Below are 23,120 nucleotides of genomic sequence, written 5' to 3' on the forward strand. Positions count from 1 at the left end.
GGACCTTAAAATCCATCCATTCATTCAACTGTTTATTATTCCATATGCTGGTGATATAGTGGTAGCAAGCCAAATGTCCCTATGCTCAAGAAGCTTACATTTTTATTATAGTCTGTTGAGGATGTAGCTGGCACATGTGGCACATGGAGAAGAGAAAGTGAATTCTTCAGATTGTGACCTTATAGGGATAATAAGCATTTAGAGATGAATCAGGTCAGTGCAAGCTTAAATGTAGATCAAAGGACATAGGTCCACAGTACAGTGTCCAGAACCTTTGATGCCTAAAGTTTTGGGGTTTTGTTCATGTTGGGTTTTTGAAAGGTAATATAGATTGGGTGAGCTGACACTGCGGTGTTTGGAAAAGCACTCTTTAATCAAACACATTCATATTTCTCCATTAAAATATTCTCAGATTACGGTAAAACAATGGATCCAGGTCAGGTTTTTTCACAGTGAGCTATGAAAAAACTTGGTTTGCAGAAATTTGGGATTTCAGGATTCTGAATTTGTCAGGAAAAAGATAAAACTTCGTAGTCCTTCTCCTCACTGCCTGGAGATGGAAGCCTACTTCCTAGGCAAGTAAGGACTTTGTACTTTTTTTAAAGGAAGAAAGCACATCACACAGAAGAAATGAAGGGCTGGGGGTTTAGCTCAGTGGTGCCACTGCCTGCCTTGCAAGTGCAATGTCCTGAGTTTGATCCCGGTCCAAAAAAAAAGAGAACATGATTTTGGAGGTAACAATGAGGGATACTGAGTTGACAAAAGCCGCGGAGATGTATGTTAGGAAGTATGAATGAACAAGTTTGAATGGTTAAATCCAGATTATAAAAATCTTTGAATGCTATAGTGAAGCTATAAGTGAAATAACAGACAAGAATAATTTTTGAGTGATTGGAAGGTAACTCAGCAGTTTGTGTGACTACATAGAGTAGGAAAAACTAAAGAGTCCATTCATTTGTCCAGTACGTGTAGAGTAACTTGTTAATTAGTAGAGTTCTTTTGCTCTGTTGGGTTGGAAATTTTGAAGTGACATGGTATACTACCATTAGTATAGCTCTGGGCTTTAAGAGCCATTGGTTGGACTGGGGATATGTAGCTTGGTGGCACCACGCCTGCCTCAAAAGCGGGAGGTCCTGAGTTCCATTCCCAGTACCAAATAAATAACCATTGGTGCTCTACTTTTAGTGTTAAAACTCCAGGGCTCTCAGTGTTAGTGGCTTATAGTCCTCTGTCTTACAGAATTGGGGTCCACCAAACATTGCCATTTGCTATGGCTTGACACTGCCAGTCACTGCTATTTGACACTGCTGGTTAACTGGTTACAGAGGTTGCTGGTTGCTGGTAGCCAGTTGATGCCATTTGATGTTGGTCTCCACCAATTGCTGCTGGTCTTTGCCTCCATTCTCTGTTCCTATTTTTGTCACTCATCTCAGGAACTCTTGAGGGTAGCAGACCCTAGTGTTTATAGCTTTTTATAATGCTACCTGTTCTGCCCACCCAGGATCTTCTGAGCCTACGATACCCAAGAAATGAATCACAAACAGATTTATAGGACCACTGGAGTGGGCTTTATTTGGATCTGAGCTGCAGCACTAGAGGGAGTTCTCCTGTACATCCCAAGAAGTACTGGGGGTGCTGCTTATATAGAGCAGCACTGGGTTTGCACTTGTGCAGCTTTATACATGTCACGGGTCTATGATTGTTCCAAGTTCAGTTCTACCATGGTGTCATCTGGGAGGCTGAGACAGGAGGATCATGACAATTTAAAATCTAGCCTTGGTGATGCAGTGAGTTTGAGGCCACCCTGAGCTACATATCAAAACCCTGTCTCAAAAAGAAAATAACCTTATTTATCTCTAGGTTATATTTGCATGAGCATCAGTTGCACGTGCTTCTTGGTTGAGTTATAAAAGTGGTTTTCTTTTCCCTTGGTACCAGGGATCAAACTTGGGCCCTGGTTCTTATGGTGGCGGAACCACTGAGCCAAACCCCCTGCCCCACAGGGTATAATAATAATAATAATAATAATAATAATTATTATTATTATTATTATTATTATTATACCCTGTGGGGCAGGGGAGGTTGTACTTGACCTTGCACTTGCGAGGCAGGCAGCAGAACTACTGAGCTAAATCCCTGGCCCAACAGTGATTCTTAAAATTTTTTATTTCCACTGTACACCTTGTTCATTGTATCTGTGGAACAATATTTTAAATATATTTATAACTAAATGAATTTAAATTTATTCTGAACTACATTTTGTTTTAACTCTGATTTTGCGTGTTTGTTGACTTCCTTTTCCTTCTCTCCTGATACTCATTTTTCATGTTAATCAGTAGTTGCCTCTTTTCTGATAAATTTTTGTTATGCTCTCTTTGCAGAGAAAGAGATGCTGGTTACTATCTTTGGAAATCCCTGTTTTTTTATGGAATACAGTTCTATAAAATTTTCATAAGATTCATTGGCAATAACCTACACTTGTGATGGACCCTAGAAATACTGCTATGTTAGGATTGGGTTCTGATTCCGAAGGTTTTTCAAGAAAGAGTCCTTCTGCCATCAGTTCTGGCTCACTGGTAAGCAAGAGAGAAGTAGAGCCAGAGAACAGCACAAAGTGTGAGGAAGAGGACCTTCGCAAGCGGAGTAGAGAAAGAAACATCGAAATAGGGAAGGATGATGGTTTAACTGGTGCACAGCAACAGTTTTCTGTGAAAGAAACAAACTTTTCAGAGGGAAATTTAAAATTGAAAATTGGCCTTCAGGCTAAGAGAACTAAAAAACCTCCAAAGAACTTGGAGAATTATGTATGTCGACCTGCCATAAAAACAACTATCAAGCACCCAAGGAAAGCACTTAAAAGTGGGAAGATGACAGATGAAAAGAATGAACACTGTCCTTCAAAACGGGTAAGTGGACTCTTACAGCAGTATATGTTCACAGGCAATATTTGGATTTCTTGTTTATTAATTTTTAGTCTAACCTATGTACATATTCCAGGAAGTTGGATTTTAGTCTTCTTATGTTATTTCCAAATAGTATGTTACCAGTGTAATAGCATAACTGTGTATGTATTTTTATTTGTAGAATCATGACATGTTTTAAATAGAGTGTACTCAGGTGGTTGCTTCTACTGTGTCTACTTAGATAGGAAACCTGCATTGAAATCCTGCTTCCATATTTACTAGCAGTGAGATTATGGACAAATTAACAGAGGAGAAACTGAGGATCAAAGTTGTCAAATGATTGTCAACACTGCCTAGCTTTGGGGATGGTTAAAAGGACCATATTCAGTAACATGCTGAAAACTTGTTGAATTGTTTTGTAAAATATTCCTGTTGTGGTGCCTCAAAGCAAGTTAATATACTAAAAATGTCAGCCAAGCACAGTGGCTCTAGTTGCAGCTACTTAGGAGGCTGCAAGTTTGAGACCAATCACCCTGGGCAATATAGTGAGATCCTGTCTCAAAACAAATAAAACAAATGCCTATTTTCCTCCCAGCTCTCCAAACATAATGACTAATCTTCTGTCCTTCCCCTTCCCCTTCATTCTCATTATTCCCACAGGGTCTTGCTGGGGATATAGCTCAGGTGGCACAGCGCTTGCCTGGCAAGTGGAAGGCCCTGGGTTTGAGTTCAATTCGTGGTACCAAAACAGAAAAAGAAAGAAAGAAAAAAAAAAGAGGAGAAGAGGTCTTGCTATCTACTTTAGGCTGGCCTTGAACTCACCATGTAGTCTAGGCTGGCCTTGAACTTGGAGGGCTCCTCCTATGTCAGCCTTTCAGGTGCTGGCATTACAGGTGTGCGCCACTATGCCTGGCCTAATTTTCTTAACTGTGTTTACTTTGTCTAGTAAAGATAACAGATTTGTGTTACATCATGCTAACCACACATTTTAGTTACTTTGCATTATTTAATTTCATACCGTAAGTACCATGTATGTCCCCACACAAAGTTAGATAGTACTCACATACACACACACACACACACACACACACACACACCCCACACACACACACACACCCCACACACACACACCCCCCATGACAGTAGAGCTAGGAAACGAGCTGACTTAACATTTTGGCTAAAATTTAGGAATATTCCTCATTGTATGCAGTGACTTGATTTTAACATTCTTTACTGTCAAATTTATATGTTTTTTAGGTGTTACCAGAAACCATAATGTTGCAGGCAATTTATTCCTTTCCAAGAATTATTTAATACTTGTATCCAGTACTTTTTAATACTTGCTGTTTTCAGGCCAGGGATTTAGCTCAATGGCACTATGCCTTCCTCGTAAGCACAAGGTCCTAGGTTCAATCCCTGGTACCAAACAAAAACCTTGCTTATTGCCTATAGGATCAGAGAGATGAGATGGCTTGGGATGATTTGTTGATAAGATTTTGTGAATAAGTTAGTAAATTATAGGTAAGGAAAAAAATTAGTACATTAAAAAGTTGATAAATTGATCAATGTATTCCAAGCCTCATTTCTCTGTGTGTGTATTATTATTGGGGATTGAACCCAGGAAGCACAGAGCTACATCTGCAGCCCTTTTTATTTTGAGACAGAGGTTTACCAAGTTGCCCTTTGATCATCTTGCCTCAGCCTGTGTAGTTGGAAGTAGAGATACTAGCTTATTTTACTCATTTTTAAAATGAAGGTACTATCTGATTTTATTTTTCTTTTAATTAAAAAAAACTGGGGAGTGGTTTGAGATAGGATCTTAACTGTGTAGTTCAGGCTGGCCTTGAATTAACTATGTAGCCCAGGCTGACTTTGAACTCATGATCCTCCTGTCTCAGCCATGCCCAGCAATATCTGATTTTAAAATAACATCTTTGCAGGGCTGGGGATTCAGCTCAGTGCTGCTGCCACCTGCCTCCTGAGTTTTGATTTCCAGTACCCCCCCAAAAAAAATCTTCATTGCGATTTAATTCACATATCATATTAAGTTACCCACTTAAATGATTTTTGTTATATTAATTTTTTTTGTACCAGGGATTGAATTTAGGACCTTGTGCTTGCCAGGCAGGTGCTGTGCAGCTGAGCTAAATTCTTGGCCCTGTTACATTAATTTTTAATTGATATAAAGTATGTATAATATAGAATTTATTATTTTATCTGCTTTTAAGTATACAACGCAGCGGTATTAATTACATTTCCAGTATTGTGTGACTATTACTGCACTTCCAAAACATTTTCATTTCTCCTAAACAAAAACTAACCACAAGCAGTAACTCCCTAGAAACTGATAATGTCTAATGTACTTTTCTTTGGCTTATTTTGCCTACCTTATTCATGTATCTGTACATACATACATGATGTACAATACAATATTTATCTTCTTTTGTTTGGTTTACTTAACACGGTGTCCTTAAGGTTAATGGTGCTGTAGTGGCTGTAGTGTGTATTAGGATTTTTTTTTTTTTTTTTTTGAGATGTGGTGTTGCTAGGTAGTTCTGACTGGCCTTGAACTCAGTGTGGCCTCAAATTCAAAGCAATACTGCTGCTGCCATAGCCTCCTGAATGCTGGGATTACAGCATATGCCACTATGTCCTGCACTTCCTCCTTTCTATATCTGAATAGCATTGTCAAATAGGTATTGATAGAGTCTGGGCAGGGACACCATCAGTTCGAATGAGCCCACACATCATCTTAGGAACATAGGTTTCTTTTTTTTTTTTCTTTCTGGTATCAGGAATTGAACACAGGACCTTGCACTTGCCAGGCTGACCCACTCCCTCAAAAGATTGCCAGAAAACTATATTAAAAAAGCATCTTGCTGGGCGTGGTGGTGCATGCCTGTAGTCCCAGCACTCGGAAGGCTGAGGCAGGAGGATCACTGGGAGTTCGAGACCAGCCTGGGCTACCTAGTAAGTTCCAGGTCAGTCTCAGCTTCATAGTGAGACCCTGTCTCAAAAAAAAAATAAAAAGCATTTTAAAGCCGGGCGTGGTGGCACACACCTGTAATCCCAGCACTTGGGAGGCTGAGGCAGGAGGATTGATGTGAATTTGAGACCAGCCTACATACAGGTCAGTCTTGACTGCATAGTGAGACCCTGTCTCAAAAAACAAAACAAAAAATGCATCTTAGCTTGTAAGAGATACCTTCTCTGTTTTTTTACTCTCACAGAGCGGTCCTCCTCTTTGGCCATAAACCTGTTTGGACTGTTGAGTTCATGAAATTTCCTCTTTCCCACTCAGATGTGCTTTTTTTTTTTTTTCCTAGATATGCTTTTTTTCTTTTCTTTTCTTTTCTTTTTTATTTGGTACCAGGGATCGTACTTTTTTGTTTTTAATCACTCCTCTGGCCAGGTGTGGTGGTGCATGCCTGTAATACCAGCACTCTGAGATACTGAGTCAGGAAGATTGCAAATTTGAGTCCAGGCTGTGAAATTTAGCAACTCAGTGAGACCATATCTCAAAATGAGAAAGGGGCTGGTGATGTTGCCAATACAGGGGATAGAGAGGTGGGTTAGATCGTCTGTTGTTGGAATCTTGTTTTGCCTCCACCTTTGGCTGTAGTGAATAATGCTGCATACAATCACTTGTTGGAGATCTTAGTTTTGATTCTTCTGATATGTATAGTCATCCCTCAGTATCCTTAGAATTGTTTCCAGGACCCCTTTATATACAAAAATCCTTGGATTTTCAAGTCCCTTATATAAAATAGCATAATAGTATATAACCTATGCATGTTTCTGTATACTTTAAGTCACTTCTTAATTGCTTTTAATACCTAGTGCAATGTAAATGATACATAAATAGTTGTTATATTGTACTGTTTAGAAATAATGAAAAGAAAAAAGTGCACGTTCAGTACAGATGCAGTTTTTTTCTCTGGACATTTTCAGTCCAAGGTTTGTTGAATCCATGCTTTTGGATCCCTTGGGCAGTGAGGGCTTAGAAGTGGAATTGATTCATCATAAAGTAATTCCTTGGATAGCTTTTTAAGAAAATATTGAGCAGTTTTCCATAGGTGCAACCCCACTTCATATTGTCAGCAACACAGGAGGCTTCCACTTTCTCCAAATCCTCTCCTTTCTTTTCCTTTCCTTGCCATCCTAAAGAATGTGAAATTGTAGCTCCCTGTGGTTTTTATATTTTCCTGATGACTAATGATTTCAGCATCTTTTCACATGCACCGGTCATTTGTATATCTCTATAGAAATATCTACTCGAATCTTTTGACCATATTTGAGGGGTGATGTTGAATTTTTAAAATTCTTTCCTGTGAATAAGACTTGAAGTATTTTTTCTCATTCTGTGGGTTGTCTTTTCATTCACTCTTTTGATGTAAAATATTTCCTGATTTTGATTGAAAACTGAATGAAGTCTATTTTGATTTTTATTACTTATGCCATATTGTCATATGACATATTGTCCCTGGCCAGGCTCTGAGTTGAGGAACTTAACCCCTTGTAGACATAGAGTGCTTGAAGATTTGCTGACTCCTATCCTATCATGGAATAAGAATTTTCAGGACACATCAGTAAGAGGCAAGCATTCAGAGAATTGAGCCTCACTCTAGTTTGGAACTGGGAGTGTATGTGGCACAGTAGAAATCTGTGGTCCTGATTTGGTGGGTGGGGAAGGATGGCCCACCTATAGTAAATTGATGGTCCATTCACAGGGGAAAGCCTAATTTACAGGTGAAAAAGAACTGCACTTGTGTCTTGAAGCTGTCATTTTCATTTTTAAAATTAATGATTTTCCTTATTGTCTTTCTATTTTTATTTCTTCTGACCTACTTCACTATCTTAGAAATAACTAATAAACATAATGTGTGAAAATTTTCTGTGTTTCTGTTATGGTTTTAGCTTTTACGTGGAGGTTTTTGTATTTGTTTTTATTTTGAGATAGGGTCTAGCTTTATAGTTCAGGCTGGCCTTGAACTCATGCCTCAGCCTCCCAAGTCCTGGAATTACAGGCGTATGCCACCTTTCCTGGTTATATAGAGGATTTTGATCCATCTCAAGTTAAATTTTGTATAGGATCCAAATTTAGGCATAAGGATCCAACTTCATTCTATTTTACATTCACCTTTTTTAAGCACCATTTTTGGTATCATTTCCAAGTTGAATGCTTTTGGTACCTTGTAAAAATAAATATTAACCATAAATGTGGGGGTTTGTTTTTGGAGTTCTGTTCCATTATATTGGTCTATAGTGATTTGATTAAAAACTACAATGAATGGTAAAAATTTTATTATTGTACAATAAAAGAGATTGCCATTAATCCCCCTTGAAATACTGCCCTTCACTTCCAACAAACCTATCTAATTGTTCTTGCCACTTTCTGAAGTAGTTTTAGAAACCTTTTGTGAGGGTCTTTTGTTACACTGTTGTAGATGTCTACTGAATCAGTTCAGAATGTTTACCTTTCACTTCTGCTGTGTACTCATTACAGATTAGGTCAGATAGAATTGTTATTTGGTGCTGTATTGAGTAACTTGTCACCTGTTCATGATATTTTAGTCTACATGCATATATTTATTTGTTTGTTTGGTACCGGGGATTGAATTCAGGATCTTGCACTTGCAAGGCAGGTAGCAGCACCACTGAGCTAAAACCACAGCCCCTTACATGCATATATTTAATAAACACAATTAACAAAATATATAGCCACAATTATTTTATTTGTTTGCTTGTTTGTTTGTTTTTGTACCAGGGATCATACTTGGATCTTTGCACTTTCGAGGCAGGCAGTGGAGCCACTGAGCTAAATCCCTGACCCATATAGCTACAATTATAATTTCCCTTCCATGATATGAAACAAAAGAGAAGAATAGAAGGAGAAAATGGAAACAAAGGTTTTGTACATAAGAGGGGAAGGGGCCTGGAGTGGGGGTGGGAAAAAGAGGTGGGAGGTACCATGTGCAGGAGCAAATTCCTTACATTGAATGTTATTATGTATGCCTAAAATATACCAATAAATGTTTTGCTATAAAAGAATAAAAATTATAATTTCCCTTACAAAAGATATTTTGTTTAGAAAAGTTTATATGCAAATTGAAAAATAATTATTTGACAAAGTAATTTAGAATTCCCAGAGATGATTTTTTTGTGTTTCTTTGCAGTACTGAGGGTTGAACCCACTGCCTCTGGCATGCTAGGCAAATGCTCTACCACTGAGTTAGTTATATCCCTTGTAGCCTTCACCTTTTTTTTTTTTTTTTTTAAATTTTCAGAACAGGGTTACACTAAGTTGCCCAGGCTGACATTGAACTCACGATTCTTCTGCCTCAGCCTCCAGAATAGCTGTGATTATAGGTGTGTATTGTACTTGGCCATTGTAGAAAATTATTATGACTTATTAATCCAAGTCCTGGATTTAAGGCTTGTCGGTCTGAGATTTTATTAAAGTTTAGAGCTGATAAGATTAATGTAGATTCTTGAGAAAATACATGAATGACAATAATGGTACCTTACATCTTACTTCATATAGATGACTTTACTGGGTGTTTTTCAGTTGCTACAAACGAAATTCAGTTATTTTGAGCCAGGCATGGTGGATGGTACATGCCAGTAATCCCAGCACTTGGGAAGCTGAGGCAGGAAAATTGCTGGGAGTTCAAGGCCAGCCTGGGCTACATAATAAGCTCAAGGTCAACCTGAACTGAGCTACATAGCAAGACTTGGTCTCAAAAATTTTTTTCATTTTTGTTTCTAGTGCTGTCTTCAGTAGTGTAGAATTTTAAAATAATACTTGCATGACTAGTTGGGTGTGGTGCCACACACCTTTAGAACCAGCACTCTGAGGATATGAGGCAAGATCACAAGTCCAGATCGAACCTGGACAGTTTAGGGACTTAGTGAGACCCTATCTTGCTAGATAAATAAATCTGTCTCTGTGCATAGTTAATAGCAAACTGCCTTGCTCTTAATGCTAGAGTGAAAGTCTAGCAGGAATAATACTGGGTCAGATTGGTTGAGGTTCCAGAACTACAACAGCAGTTGGCATTAGGAGGTCAGGTTTAAGGATATGTTGCAGTGATTTACCTGTTAAAGAGAAGTGAGGTAGATTAGGGATTGTGGGTACAACTGGCAAAGCTCAGCTTGATCCTTTGATGGTGTTGGCCTATTTAAAAGATTATGGTAGCACACATGCGATTTTTCATCTAACCACTTCCAAATCTCACAATTTAGAATTTTCTGGGGCTGAGGATTTAGCCCAGTGGGAGAACATTTACAAAGCATATTCCAGGCTCTGGGTTCAATCCTGGGAGGATGGGGCATAGAATTCTCTTCCAAGAGGAAATAATCTTATTCATACCTACTTTTCTTGCCCTCTACCTGAAAATATTATCCCTGAAAATACAGGGATGAAGTCAAGAGTCAACTTAATGACCTTAACCATTGTATTATAAATGAGTATTACTTTGCACCAACAAATGCTTGATAGCTAGAGTTAACAGAAATATACACAAAAATATATTAAGAGGATAGTAGCTTATATATTAACTATGATTTCCCTGGGAACCACTTAGTGTGCATATAGATCTTTCTTTAATATGGATTTATGATTGTTCTTTTTTCCTTAGGTTTATGGTCTAAGACTTTAATTTCTCATATCTGTTATCTAAATTGGGAGAATAGATTGTCAAAAGAAGACAATTTCAATAAAGACAACAGAAATGACTTGTTAATGTGATATCATTAAGCAAACTAGTATTGGGTTTTAAATTTGGTCTTTTCTGCTCCCCACCCCGCCTTTTTTTTTGTTTGATACCGGGAGTCAAACTCAGAACCTTGCACTTGCGAGTCAGGTGTGGCATAACTAAGCTAAACCCCTGCCCTTCTGTTCCTTTTTTATTATTTATTTGTTTGTTTATTTATTTATTTATGGGGGGTGCCAGGGATCGAACTTGGGACTTTGTGCTTGGCTGGGCAGGTGATGGAACCACTGAACTAAATCCCCGGCCTCTTTTGCTCCTTTTTTAAAAACAGCCAAGTCCTGATCTATTTTACAGAATTTTACCTTCAATTTTGGAGAATATCTCAGTGTTCAAACTTCTAATACAGAGTTCTGCTACTATGCAAGGAAGTCAGAGTTTAGGAGGTGCACAAAAGCATTTTGAGAAAAATGCACAGATGAGTAGTGTATTAGTCACTTTCCTTGTTGCTGGGAACAAATACCTGACACCCACAACTTGGAGGAGAGGTTTATTTTGGCTCACAGTTAGTTATTGTCTATAGACAGCTGGCTCTAAGGCACAAGTAGCATGGTAGAAGGGCAGAGCAGAAGAAAGGTGTTTGGGTCAGGATGCCCAGGAAGAAGAAAGAGAAGGGAAGACCTGAAGAGGGAGATAGATATACTCTGATCATACCTCCTAAATGCATTTAGCTCCGAACTTTTCAGTGGGTTAATCCACTAATGATTAAGGTAACCCCAGAATCCAATCACTTTACAAAAGCCCCACCTCCAAACACAGTGTGAGGGACATTTTTGAGCTAAACCATAACAGGTAGATGTATGCACCAGAATATTTTAGCTATTTTTAGCAGAGCTACATTGAATTATTAACATCAAAGAATATATATGAAAGCAGAAAGATAATCCTAACACTTGCAGGGCTTAGTAGTAATTCTCACAGTAAAAACAAGAAAACAAGATTGAGTTTTCTTTTGGACACCTTATTTTTCAGCAAAATTCCTGAGTAATTAGGCTGTTGTTCTTGTCCAGTTCTTGATTGTATAGGTAGCGGGTTCTAAAATAACTGCTGAAATCACAGGCAAATAATGAAAATTATAAGTCAGAGTTAAAGGAACATGCAGTTTGTTGATTGTGATGTTATGGCTAATTATAACAGGAGTTATCAAACAGCGGAAGGGCCAGTAATAATAGCTCAGTGGTTCTGCCTACCTGGCAAGCGCAAAGTCCTGAGTTTGATGGAGGCAGGGAAGGCAGCAGAAATTTTTATTTTTTAAATTAAAAAAATGTTTTTTTTGGGGGGGGTACTGGGGACCCAACTCAGGACCGTATGTTTGTGAGGCAGGTGGTGGAACCACTGAGCTAAATCCCCGGCCCAGACAGTAGAAATTTTTAAAGCATGTTTAGTGACTTTTTTCCTTCAAACTCAAGAATTAAATTACCTATGACAGAAGATTACAGAAGTAAATTTATTGTTACTAAATTCCTAAATAAAAAGCAAAAGAAAAAAGTTTATGAAGCAGAGAAAGAAATAAAACTGTTGAGGTAGAAAGACAGTGCTAAAACATCACTGAATCCTGTAAGATGCTCCCTGGAGCTTCTGAGGCAATTGATCTAGTCTCTGCTACCGTTGCATCTACTTGTTTTTAACATATGGCATTTTGTAGCATAATTACTTATCTCTCAGTATCGATAGCTCCTTGAGTGTTAGGGTTATCTTTTTAGCATTTGCATTTCATGACCTACACAGAGAATGGTTCGCAAACAATTCAAACAGCCAGGCATGGTGCTGCACACCTGTAGTTTCAGCATTCTGGAAGGCTGAGGCAGGACCTCTGCTTGGGCAATTTACCAAAATACTATCTCAAAATTACAAATAAAGGGCTAGGGATATCACTCAGTGTGAGTTAATGCTACTTAGAAAATTGTGCAGGAATAGTAAGACAGGAGGAGAAGGGACTAGGAAAGGAATAGGATTGTAGTTTAGGGGAGGAAGGGGATTAGGAAAGGACTAGGAATGTAGCTCAGTTGTAGAGTGTTTGCCTAGCACATGTGAGGCCCTGGGTTCAATTCCCATTATGGGGAGGGAGTTTACTAAGACTGACAAATCTTTAAGCATAAAATCCCATCCCCACCACCAAAAATACAACCCTAAAAATACAACTTGAGAATAAGAATTTCTTTCCTTAGTCCTAAAAATGTTGCTTTACTATTAAATAATTGAACTATTTGTATTTTCTCTTCTCTCGTTTACTAAAAATACATAGTAAAATTTTTGTATTTCACAATCTGTACTTTCATGTTTTTAAGAAATTAGTAATATTTGTAATAACACTACTACCTGGATCTGTTTAGTGATTTCCTGTTAAAGGATATCTTTGTTCTGCCCAGACAAGTACCTGCTAATCTTATAAAAGGTCATAGAAAATCCTCTTCACATATTTCAGTAAAACACAAAAGAGCAAATTATGCTGTCTTTTTAGCATCTCTGTTTAAAAACAGTTGTACATTAGGTTCTCAGTTTTTAAAAAATTGTTGCAGGGTGTGGTAATCCCAGCACTCGGAGGCTGAGGCAGGAAGATCACCTTGGGTTTGAGGCCAGCCTGGGTTACATAGTGAATTCAGAGCCAGCCTGAACTACAAAATGAGACCCTACCTCAAAAAAAAAAAAAAAAAGTGTTTTTGGTGTCAAACACCTTTTGAAAGCATTTAACTGATTATTAGTGATTTATCTCCTAACATGTGGTACTTAATGAGCCCGGTGAAAAAGTTTTATTGATTATTATTTGGGTTATTGTATTTTTTTCCAGTCCTATAAAAAAGAGAGAGAGAAGTTTTTTTTGTGTGTTTAGTCTTCTTAACTCTATCCAGAGAAGTTGAGATTTACCAGTGCTCTGTGGGCTGGTATCATCTGTAAGTGCATTCTTTTTTATACAATTTTTGAAGAAGTCTAGAATGCAAGTCCTCATTATCACTTTGCTGTCTTTTCATTCCTCTGTGTGTTCATCTTAAGAAACCCTGTTGGGCCAGGGATTTAGCTTAGTGGTTCCACCACCTGCCTCGCAAGCACCAGGTCCTGAGCTCAATCCCTGGTACCACCAAAAAAAAAAAAGTTGATTTTGCTTGCTTCTGCAGCACATATACTAAAACATTGGAACGATACAGACAAGAGTAGCATGGCCCCTGCGTAAGGATGACACGCAAATTTGTGAAGTGTTCCATTAAAAAAAAAAAAGAAAGGGCCGGGGATTTGGCTCAGTGGCACTGCCTGGCTTGTAAGCACAAGGGCCCAAGTTTGATCTCTGGTACCAAAAAAAGAAAAAAAGAAAAGAAAGAAGGAAAGAAACCCTATTGAAGGGCTGTGGATTTAGCTCAGTGACACTGGGCCTGCCTCGCCAGCTCAAGGTCCTGAGTTCAACCTATGGAACTAAAAGAAATCCTATTGAAGCAAGACCTGAGGGTGTATAGGTACTTCTTAAGTCCTGCTATGATGAATTCTGTTATCTCACCTTCTTTGAATTGTTTACTTTGGAAGCTGTTTGGGCTAGAGATATTTGGAAGTAGAGAAGAGAACACTAGGCACAATGCCTAGGTTCTCCATGGCAGCGGCAGTTTCTCCTGGAACTTTACATTTCCTTTAAAACTTTTGTCCCTTTGCATGCAGAAGACAGACAGCTAAGGTGACAGTCATGATCTTTAGCCTCTGAGACAAAACAAGGTGCCACCATTATGGAGTATATATATATATGCTCCCTTAGATGGAGGAGAGAACCAGATCCCTTCTTTTGTGCCACATATCCTCTGCTGCAAATGTACCAGAAAGGTCTAAAACTAACATAATTAGTTTTAACACAGTTCATCTTCAATTCTTGCTTTCATTTTATATTAGGAACTTCTTTCAAATGTGTTACATTTGGCTGATTGAGCAGTTTACTGCTCAGTGTAGAATGTATGGTATATCTTCTTGAGTCTAATTGTGGTTTGTTTTAGTGGCAAACAATGAAGTATGTGGACTGAATGTTTCTATGTTGATCTTGTGAATGGAAAAAATCATTACTGAAGCAAATTGTTAGACAGCATAGCTTCCATAGTACCAGAGAATTAAGCCTAAATATCATTACCTTTTTATTTTGACACCTTAAATATCATTACCTTAACTTACTAAATGACATGCTGCTTTTTATGGTTCTTTGTATCTTTCATTTTAATGATTGTAAGTCACTCCAGAAATGTTCACATACAAGACTGTTAAATAAAGGCATATTAGTACAGTAATTCATTCTGAGACACAGTTGTATGGAAATTATTCAAGACTTCTAGGGAGACATCAGAATTAAAGGCCTATGTAATCAAACCTGGAGCTTTTATGAAAGATGATTAATTGGTAGACATAGTTGAATATATGGTGACAGAAGTTGCTTCCTGCCTGGCTTCACTGTGAGTCAGAAGTCATTGAATGTTGGGCTGGGAATTTAGCTCAGTGGTGCTGCCACCTGCCTTGAAAGCACAAAGTCCTGAGTTCGATCCCTGGTTAAAAAACAAAAAAATCATTGAATTTCTAGTTCTAAATTGCAGTTGTAATAGAGAATGAGTATCGAATTTGGGCTTCAATCTGGGCTTCAATTAGTCCAGCACCTAATGGCTTTGTAAATTATGAAAGGTCCATAGTGGGCCAGGATTTAGCTTAGTGGGGCAGCTGCCTACCTTGAAAGCCTTGGTCACAAATACCTGTAGTCCCAGATACTTAGGAAGCGAGGCAGGAGGATTATAAGTTTGAGGCCATCCTGAGCAATTTGGTGAGACTTTGTCTGAAAATAAAAAATAAAAAGGGTTGTGTGTGCAGCTCACACACTGCCCCCTGAGTTCAGTCCTCAGTATTGGAAAGGAAAGAGTTGGGAGGAAAGAGAGGATGGATGGAGGAAAGGGGGTTCCGTAGCAATCTGTTTTTGAATAGAAAATAGTTGGTGATTTTCCATTAAAATGTTTGATTTAATTACTGTTTACATTTAACATTTTTTTCTTTACTATTTTTATTTAGTGTTTTATCCCTCTTCTCAGATGCTCTTGTTCTTCTGATTAATTGGCACAATCTGAACTTTTGTACATTTCTTGAAAATGATTTCTGAATATTTTCAGAAGCATATTTAAGATTCTTTTATATTTCTAATTTCTAACATTTTTTCAGGTTTAGGTTTCATACATTCATTTCACATAATATATCCATAAATGTTTTTATGTAGAAACATTGCAAAGAAGGTATGTATAAATGGCTTACAAGATAAAATTGTATGATGCAAACGTGAAACATACTATACTACAGAAACTATCGTTACAAGATAAGATTGTTATGTGAGTTTTCCATTTGTATCTCTTTCATTACATGCTCACTAGTTTCAGTATCTCCTCCATAATAGAATGATGGGGATTTTGCTGTGCATGTCATATAAAAAAAAAAATGTACACTTTTTCTTTTTTTTTTTTTAAACAGTGTCTCACTATGTCATCTCTATGTAATGCAGGCTGGCCTTAGAGTTGTGGCAATCCTCCTGCCTCATCCTCCAGAGTTATGGGGTTGATACAGGGGAAATATAATTCCCAACCTGCTACGTGTCAGATGTGCCAAGTTCCAGTCTCCTAAATTTGAAGAATGAATTCCAAAGGACAGGAGATTAACAGTGGGAAATGTTTATTGAGAGATGGCTCCTGGGAGACAAAGAGGGGTCCTAAGTGGGTTGCTACTAAGGCCCGTTGTCAGGGATAATTTACACAGCAAAGTCACAATGTGGGTACAACATGGGTCAAACTATAATCAATCTATAGGATTACAAGTATAGATCCTTAGCTAATACGAATCTAGTAGGGAAGCGGGACACATAGCAAAGGTATATGGCTGACATCATTAACCTTGGCTTACCCATGATTTCTAAAAGAGGAACATTTTTGGGAAGAGATGGGTCCAGGTGTTTGGTCACCCACCCAAGTGTGTGATGCATAACTGGACTTAATGGATTGGGTGGTGTTAATTACAGTACAGTCCTAAATTCTGCTTATCCTTTAGGAAAGTATGCAGGTCTGGTCATTGTGGCTTTATCTTGGGATCTTGCCTCTTCAGATCTGCCTCCAACCACAATGTTGATGTCTGACTTCCTTGAAAACCTATCCCTCTCTGTATATTAATTTTTATCTAACTTAGCTGCCTGCAATAGAGTTTGAAGCATGGCCCACCACACCTGACAGTTTATACCCTTCAGTTGCATTGTTGGTGGTACATATCTATGATCCTAACTCTAGGGAGACTGAGACAAGAGGATAGGGAATTCATGGTCAGCCTGGGATACAAGTTCAAGTTGAAGGCTGGCCTGGACTATATAATGAGACCATTTCAGAAAGCCAAAAAAGAAAAAAGGTAGCCTGCTTCTGAAAGTGACTTGCCCATTAGACATTACTGGGCTCTAGGTTGCTTACCTCTCCTTCTGGAGTTAGGTTCTAGGCTCTTCTCTTGAAGTAGAATTGAATGAAATATGCAAAAGGCAGTGGCAAAGTTTATTTGAGAAAGTAAAAGAGCAGGGGAGAAACTGGCTCTGCACAGCAAGTGTGGGCCTAGTAAAAGGAGAAAAGGCAATAAAGGAACATCCTGGAGAAAGCAGGGGGAGCTACCTTGAAGAAAGTCAGGATACTAAGCTCTTCATAGCTCGCCTCTATGTTTATGCTATCCAATATCTCGGTCCTAAGAGGCAACAGTGGGATCCCCTGTTTCAGGCTGTCTTGTCTAGCCATCGTATTGAAAACCTGTTGAAGTTCTCCTGAGAAGTCCATGTACAGGGCTTTGAGAACTATTCTGCGCATGTGTCTGGGATCTTGTAATTAACAAGTCTTGCTTACTTCCCCCATCCAGCTTTGCCATGCTCTACTCTCCTATCTCAGAAGAAAGAAAATAGCAAACAACTTCAAGTTTGTTTTCCTTTGTTTGTATTGTTATCTGCAAAATATTTAAGCTTTCCTCTGTTCAAGCACTTTTACTTTTTTTTTTAATATCACTGAGCTACATCCCTAGCCCTTGGTTTTTTTATTTTTTATTGTTTTTCATTTTGAGAAAGAATCTGTAAGATTTGCCTAATCTGGCCTCACATTTAAGATTTTCTTGCCTCAGCCTACAACTAGGATCATAGGCATGCCCAAGGATACCTGGCTGCTTGTCTTTGTGATAATAGTCATTCTAAGGGATGTGGTTTTGATTCACATTTCCCCTATGATTAGTGACATTTAGCATTTTTCATATACTACCTGTGGGTTTCGTTTGTATTCTTTCAGGTTTTAGTTTACAGTTCTGTAGGTTTAAGGGCTCACATAATGCCTTCTTCCTGGGAGAATCCCCAAGTATCACAGGCATCACATGTCAAGAAGTAAGGAGTAATCAGGTCAAGTGTGATGGCACATGCCTGTAATCCCAGCACTTGGGAGACTGAGGCAGGAGGATCGCTGTGACTTCAAGACCAGCCTGGGATACATAGTGATTTCCAGGTCAGTCTCAACTACATAGTGAGACCCTGTCTCAAGAAAAAAAACACCGAAAAAAAAAGCAAGTAAGGAGCAATCAACTGTGGGTGTATTTTTCTTTTGTAAAACTACCAGTATTCGAGCTGGGTATGATGGCTTAATGCCTTCCTTACTCAGGAGGCTGAGGCAGGAGGATTGCAATAAGTTTAAGGCCCACCTGGGTTACTTAGTGAGTTCAAGGCTAACCAGAATTACATAGCAAGCCCCTGCCTCAAAACCACACACCCAAAAATATCCAGGACTAATGTTCAATTATGGAGGCTAAACTTTGATGGTTTTATAAAGTAATTCTAATCATTGTCCAAAGGCTCTCCCTCCAAACATCATAGTTTAAGTTTCCACCTTCATCATAATACCTCACAATGAGGAATAAATTTCAGCATGTGCACCCTTGGTGGAAACGCTCAAGTCATATCCAACCCATACCCTTTGCCTTTGGTTTTGAGATCGTATTAAAAAACTCATTGTCAGATCAAATTCATGGAGCTTTCCCTTAGGTTTTCTTTCAAGAGTTTTATAGTTTTGAATCTAGCATTTAAGTCTTTAATACATTTTGGTTAATTTTATATATGATGAGATTTATGAGTCTAATTTCATTCTTATATCAATGTCTGGTTGTCCAGCTGTTTATTTAAAGATCCAGTCCTTTCCCCCTGTGTTTTTTATACCTTTTTGAAGAATCATTTGACTGAGCATGGGCCAGGAACGCGCGCACGCACACGCACGCACGCACACAGACACGCACGCGCACACACAGAGGAATCATTTACTGTAAATGCATGGATTCATTTTTGGGACTGTCTTCTGTTCCACCAAAGGTCAGAACAGAAATAAGTGAAAAATAAAAAAACAGTAAAACTGAACATGGTGGTACAATACCTGTAATCCCAGCGCTCTGAAAGACCAAGCCAAGAAAATCGCAAATTTAAGCCCAATCTGGGTAATTCAGTGGTTTCGCGTGATCCTGTCTCAACATAAAAAAGGTCTAGGGATGTAGTTTGGTGCAAAAGCCCTGGGGTCATTCTCCAGTACCACAAAATTAATACAACTAAAAAGATCTGTGAAATAGAGTTGATTTTAAACTATTTGGTAGTTACCATATAAGTACTTGAGGTGATCCACTTCCATTGTCATGACTCAGCATTTGACTTTACAATAATAGGACATATGTTTCAACTTACTAAATTTCAGTATAAAGTGCCTGTAAGAAATTCCTTCACTCCATATATCAAATAGAATACTTATTTTTATTTTAAAATAGCCAGGCATGAAGGCACATTCCTATAATCCCAGCACTCAGGAGGCTGAGGAATGGCCAGCCTGAACTACATAGTGAGACCTTGTTTCAAGAAACAAAACAAGCTGGGCATGGTGGCGCACGCCTGTAATCCCAGCACTCAGGAGGCTGAGACAGGAGGATTGCTGTGAGTTTGAGACCAGCCTGGACTAGTGCGTTCCAGGTCAGTCTCAACTACATAGTGAGACCCTGTCTCAAAAAAAACAAAACAAAACAAAACAAAGCAATGAAAAAAACATTTTTAAATAGTCAAATCTTAACCATTAGCCTTGAGTGGTATGTCTTCTTCATATTATTGTTCATGGTAATTATAATTGCTAGTACAGTCATCTCTTCATTATTCGCATTTAAAAGATAATTTAAAATATTTTTGTAACTTTTATGCTTTTGTATGCCTCATTTTATAGCTTGTCCTTTTATTAGTGTCTGTAAATATTTTATAGTGCTCTTATAATGCTCTCTTGTCTTTTCCTTGATTCTTCTGTCCTTGCCAGTCACACATAATAACAGTAAAATCTGAAATCCCTATTTGTGATTCTATATTTCTTCCTATACCAGTGTGTTTGAACATTTTTTTCTTGTTCTTCTGTAATTTAATCTGCTTCCTCCTCCTCCTCCTCTTCCTCCTTCCTCCTTCCTCTTTCCTCCATCCTCCCGCTCCTCCACCCTTCCCCTCACCCTCTTTTTTGGGGTGTGGGGGTACTGGTGATTCAACTCAGGATCTGGCACTTGCGAGGCAGGTATGGCGCCACCAAGCTAAATCCCCAGCCCTGTTATTTAATTTTCTAATGAGAATTGTCAGTTTACATTTTTGGTGATGTTCACGTTTAGATAGTGTTTTTAAAAGTTATATATTGCCAGGCTTGGTGGCGCATGCCTGTAATCCCGGCACTCTGGAGACTGAGGCAAGAGGATCTCTGTGAGTTCAAGACCAGCCTGGGCTACATAATGAGTTCCAGGTCAGTCTCAACTACATAGTAAGGCCCTGTCTCAAAAAAACAAAACAAAACAAAATAAAAGTTATATATCAATATTCTACATATACCAACATTACCTTTCTCCCAGAAATATTACTCCATTGCTGTTGAATTCAAAATTTACTTTCCATCAGGTGTGGGTAGTACATACTTGCCCTGGGATTACTGTGCAAGACTGAAGGATTGCAAGTTTGAGCCCATTCTGGGGAACTTAGTGACTTAGCAAGACTCTACCTCAAAATTTAAAAAAAAAATTTTTAGCAAGTTGGGAACTTAGTTCATTGCAAGGGCTGGGGATATCTACTGCATTTCATTCTAGGCCCACCCCAGATGGGGAATGAAAACTGGGATACTTTCAGTTTTATGCCTTCAGTAAAGTACCTCCTAAAATGAACTCAAAATTTAAAAATGAAAAAAGTTACTCATTATGAGCAGCAACTACCAGCAGACACAGCTAAGCACAATTAAACTATGTAGGAACTTTAAAAAATACAGTTGTTGATTAAATATCATTATTTGAAAATATTAAAGACATATAAGTAAGAATAAGCCTGGCCAAGTGTGGTGGCCCGGCCTATAATCTCAGTACTCGGGAGGCTGAAGCAGGAGGATGGCTGTGAGTTCAAGGCCAGCCTGAATTGCCCAGGAACTTGGTCTTTAAAAAGTAAGTGAAATGGGGCCGGGGATTTGGCTCGGTGGTTCTATCGCCTGCCTCGCACCTCGCAAGCACAAGAATCCGAGTTTGGTCCCCAGTACCCAAAATGAATGAATGAAAGGAAAAGATTAAGGGTTTTTGCTTGTTTGTTTCCTTTTTGTTTTTTTCTTTTTTTTTGTCCAGACACGCCACAGCACCACTGAGCTAAATCCCTGGCCCCCCACTCTTTTTTTTTTTGAGACAGAGTCTCACTGTGTAGTTGAGTTTAGACTGACCTGGAACTCACTACGTAGCCCAGACTGGTCTCGAACTCACAATGATCCTCCTGCCTCATCCTCCAGGATTTTAGGCATATGTCACTACACCTGGGTGAAATGTATTTTTTAGAAATGCAAAGTATATATTCTTAGTGAAATAATGCATGCATTGAAATTTAAAACCCCACCCAGTGCTAATAATTCATTCTAATTTAGACACATCTGCAGAGAGAAAAGTGAACTGGAAAATAGTATTGAGAACACTGATTAGAATGTAGCAGAGCTAGAAATGTCATATATGGTTAAAAGAATAAGAGAAGATAAAGGATAGTGAGAGATGTTCCATTATGTTCTAGCTGGAGTCCCACCCAATAGGGAGAATTTGAGCAGATACAGTGTTTAACAATACTTTGTTTGATTGTTTGTTTTTTGGTTTTTTGAGACAGGGTCTCACTATGTAGTTGAGACTGACCTGAAACTCATTATGTAGCCCAGGGTGGTCTTGAACTCACAGTGATCCGCCTGCCTCAGCCTCCCTAGTGCTGAGATTACAGGCATGCGCCACCGTGCCTGGCTAACAATACTTTTATAGAACTGATGATTCCGGGAGAAAAATTTTGAAAAGAATTGGAGGGGGGTGCTTGAAAAAAAAAATGAGAAAATGAAAAAATGGAAATAAAGTGTTTGTAAATTGGGAGGGGAAGAGGGGGTGAAGGGAGGGCAGGGACAAGGGGGAAAAATGAAAAACCAAGACCTGTCATGTAAAGGTACAGGATCCCAGTAATGAATGTAACTGTATTGTATACCTAGAATGTACCAATAAACTCAATAAAAAGAAAAAAAAAGAATTGATAAAACTTTTATGGACACTGAGACATAATTTTGTGAATTTCTAAAATATCAAAGTCCAAAAATCTTAAAAGCAACAAGTGAGCATGAAATAAAGGAATGACAGGCTAATACCAGGTTTCTCAACAGCAAGTATAGAAAAGCAAAAAAAAAAAAAAGGAATTGTGTCTTCAGAATGCTGAGACATATACCTGTCAATTTATAACTGAGTTTCTTCAGCTGACATGACCTGGCATAATGAATTGCAGGTGTAGCATGGATGTTGTACTTTGCTGGGAGTTATGAAAACAACTATAACAAGCTGGGTGTGGTGGCACACACGCCTGTGTCTGTAATCCCAGCACTCGGGAGGCCGAGACAGGAGGAGCACTGTGAGTTAGAGACCAGCCTGGGCTACATAGTTCAGGTCAGTCTCAACTACATAGTGAGACCCTGTCTCAAAAAACCAAAAAAAAACCAACTATAACAAACTATAAAACCAGCAAAGGATGAAACAACAGATAGCAGTAAAGGCAGTGAAATATGAACTGTGATAACCTTAGGATGTAAGTGGAAGAGAACAAAGTTATGAACAAAGTTGTGAAAATAATAGAGAAGAAGAAACAAGATAGGAAGTACAGTTTAGAGGATGAGGGAAATATATGTGGAGAAAAGGGAACATAATTGTCTTAAGGCAGAAATTCTAGTTCGGATCAACTTTTATTGTTGTTGTACAGTATTGGGGATTGAATTCAGGGCATTGCACATGCTAGAGCTGAACTGTGCTTCCAGCCTAGGTCTTACTTATTTTTTTATTTTTTTATTGTTGACAATGAAGCTTTTTTTTTTTTTTTTTTTTTTTTTTTTTTTTTTTTTTGTGTCAATAAAGCTTTTTT

General features: G+C 38.4%; 1 protein-coding gene and 1 non-coding gene across 3 annotated transcripts in view; both read left to right on the forward strand.

The window, feature by feature from the left end:
* The first annotated feature begins 2,386 nt into the window (after nt 1-2,386).
* Nucleotides 2,387-23,120, forward strand: part of Ash1l (ASH1 like histone lysine methyltransferase) — a 138,558-nt gene continuing 117,824 nt past the window's right edge. For both annotated transcript variants that reach the window (XM_010643852.3, XM_010643851.3), the window contains exon 1: nt 2,387-2,906. In XM_010643852.3, the coding sequence (XP_010642154.1) occupies nt 2,484-2,906 (423 nt within the window). In that variant the 5' untranslated portion in view covers nt 2,387-2,483. The remainder of the gene's footprint in view (nt 2,907-23,120) is intronic.
* On the forward strand, nt 13,777-13,881 carry LOC117284105. The gene has a single exon (XR_004515175.1). It is a non-coding gene; the product is annotated as a U6 spliceosomal RNA (small nuclear RNA).

This window comes from Fukomys damarensis, unplaced genomic scaffold (genome assembly GCF_012274545.1).
Source record: "Fukomys damarensis isolate Sample0158 unplaced genomic scaffold, DMR_v1.0_HiC HiC_scaffold_33, whole genome shotgun sequence".
In the NCBI taxonomy this organism is placed as follows: domain Eukaryota; kingdom Metazoa; phylum Chordata; class Mammalia; order Rodentia; family Bathyergidae; genus Fukomys; species Fukomys damarensis.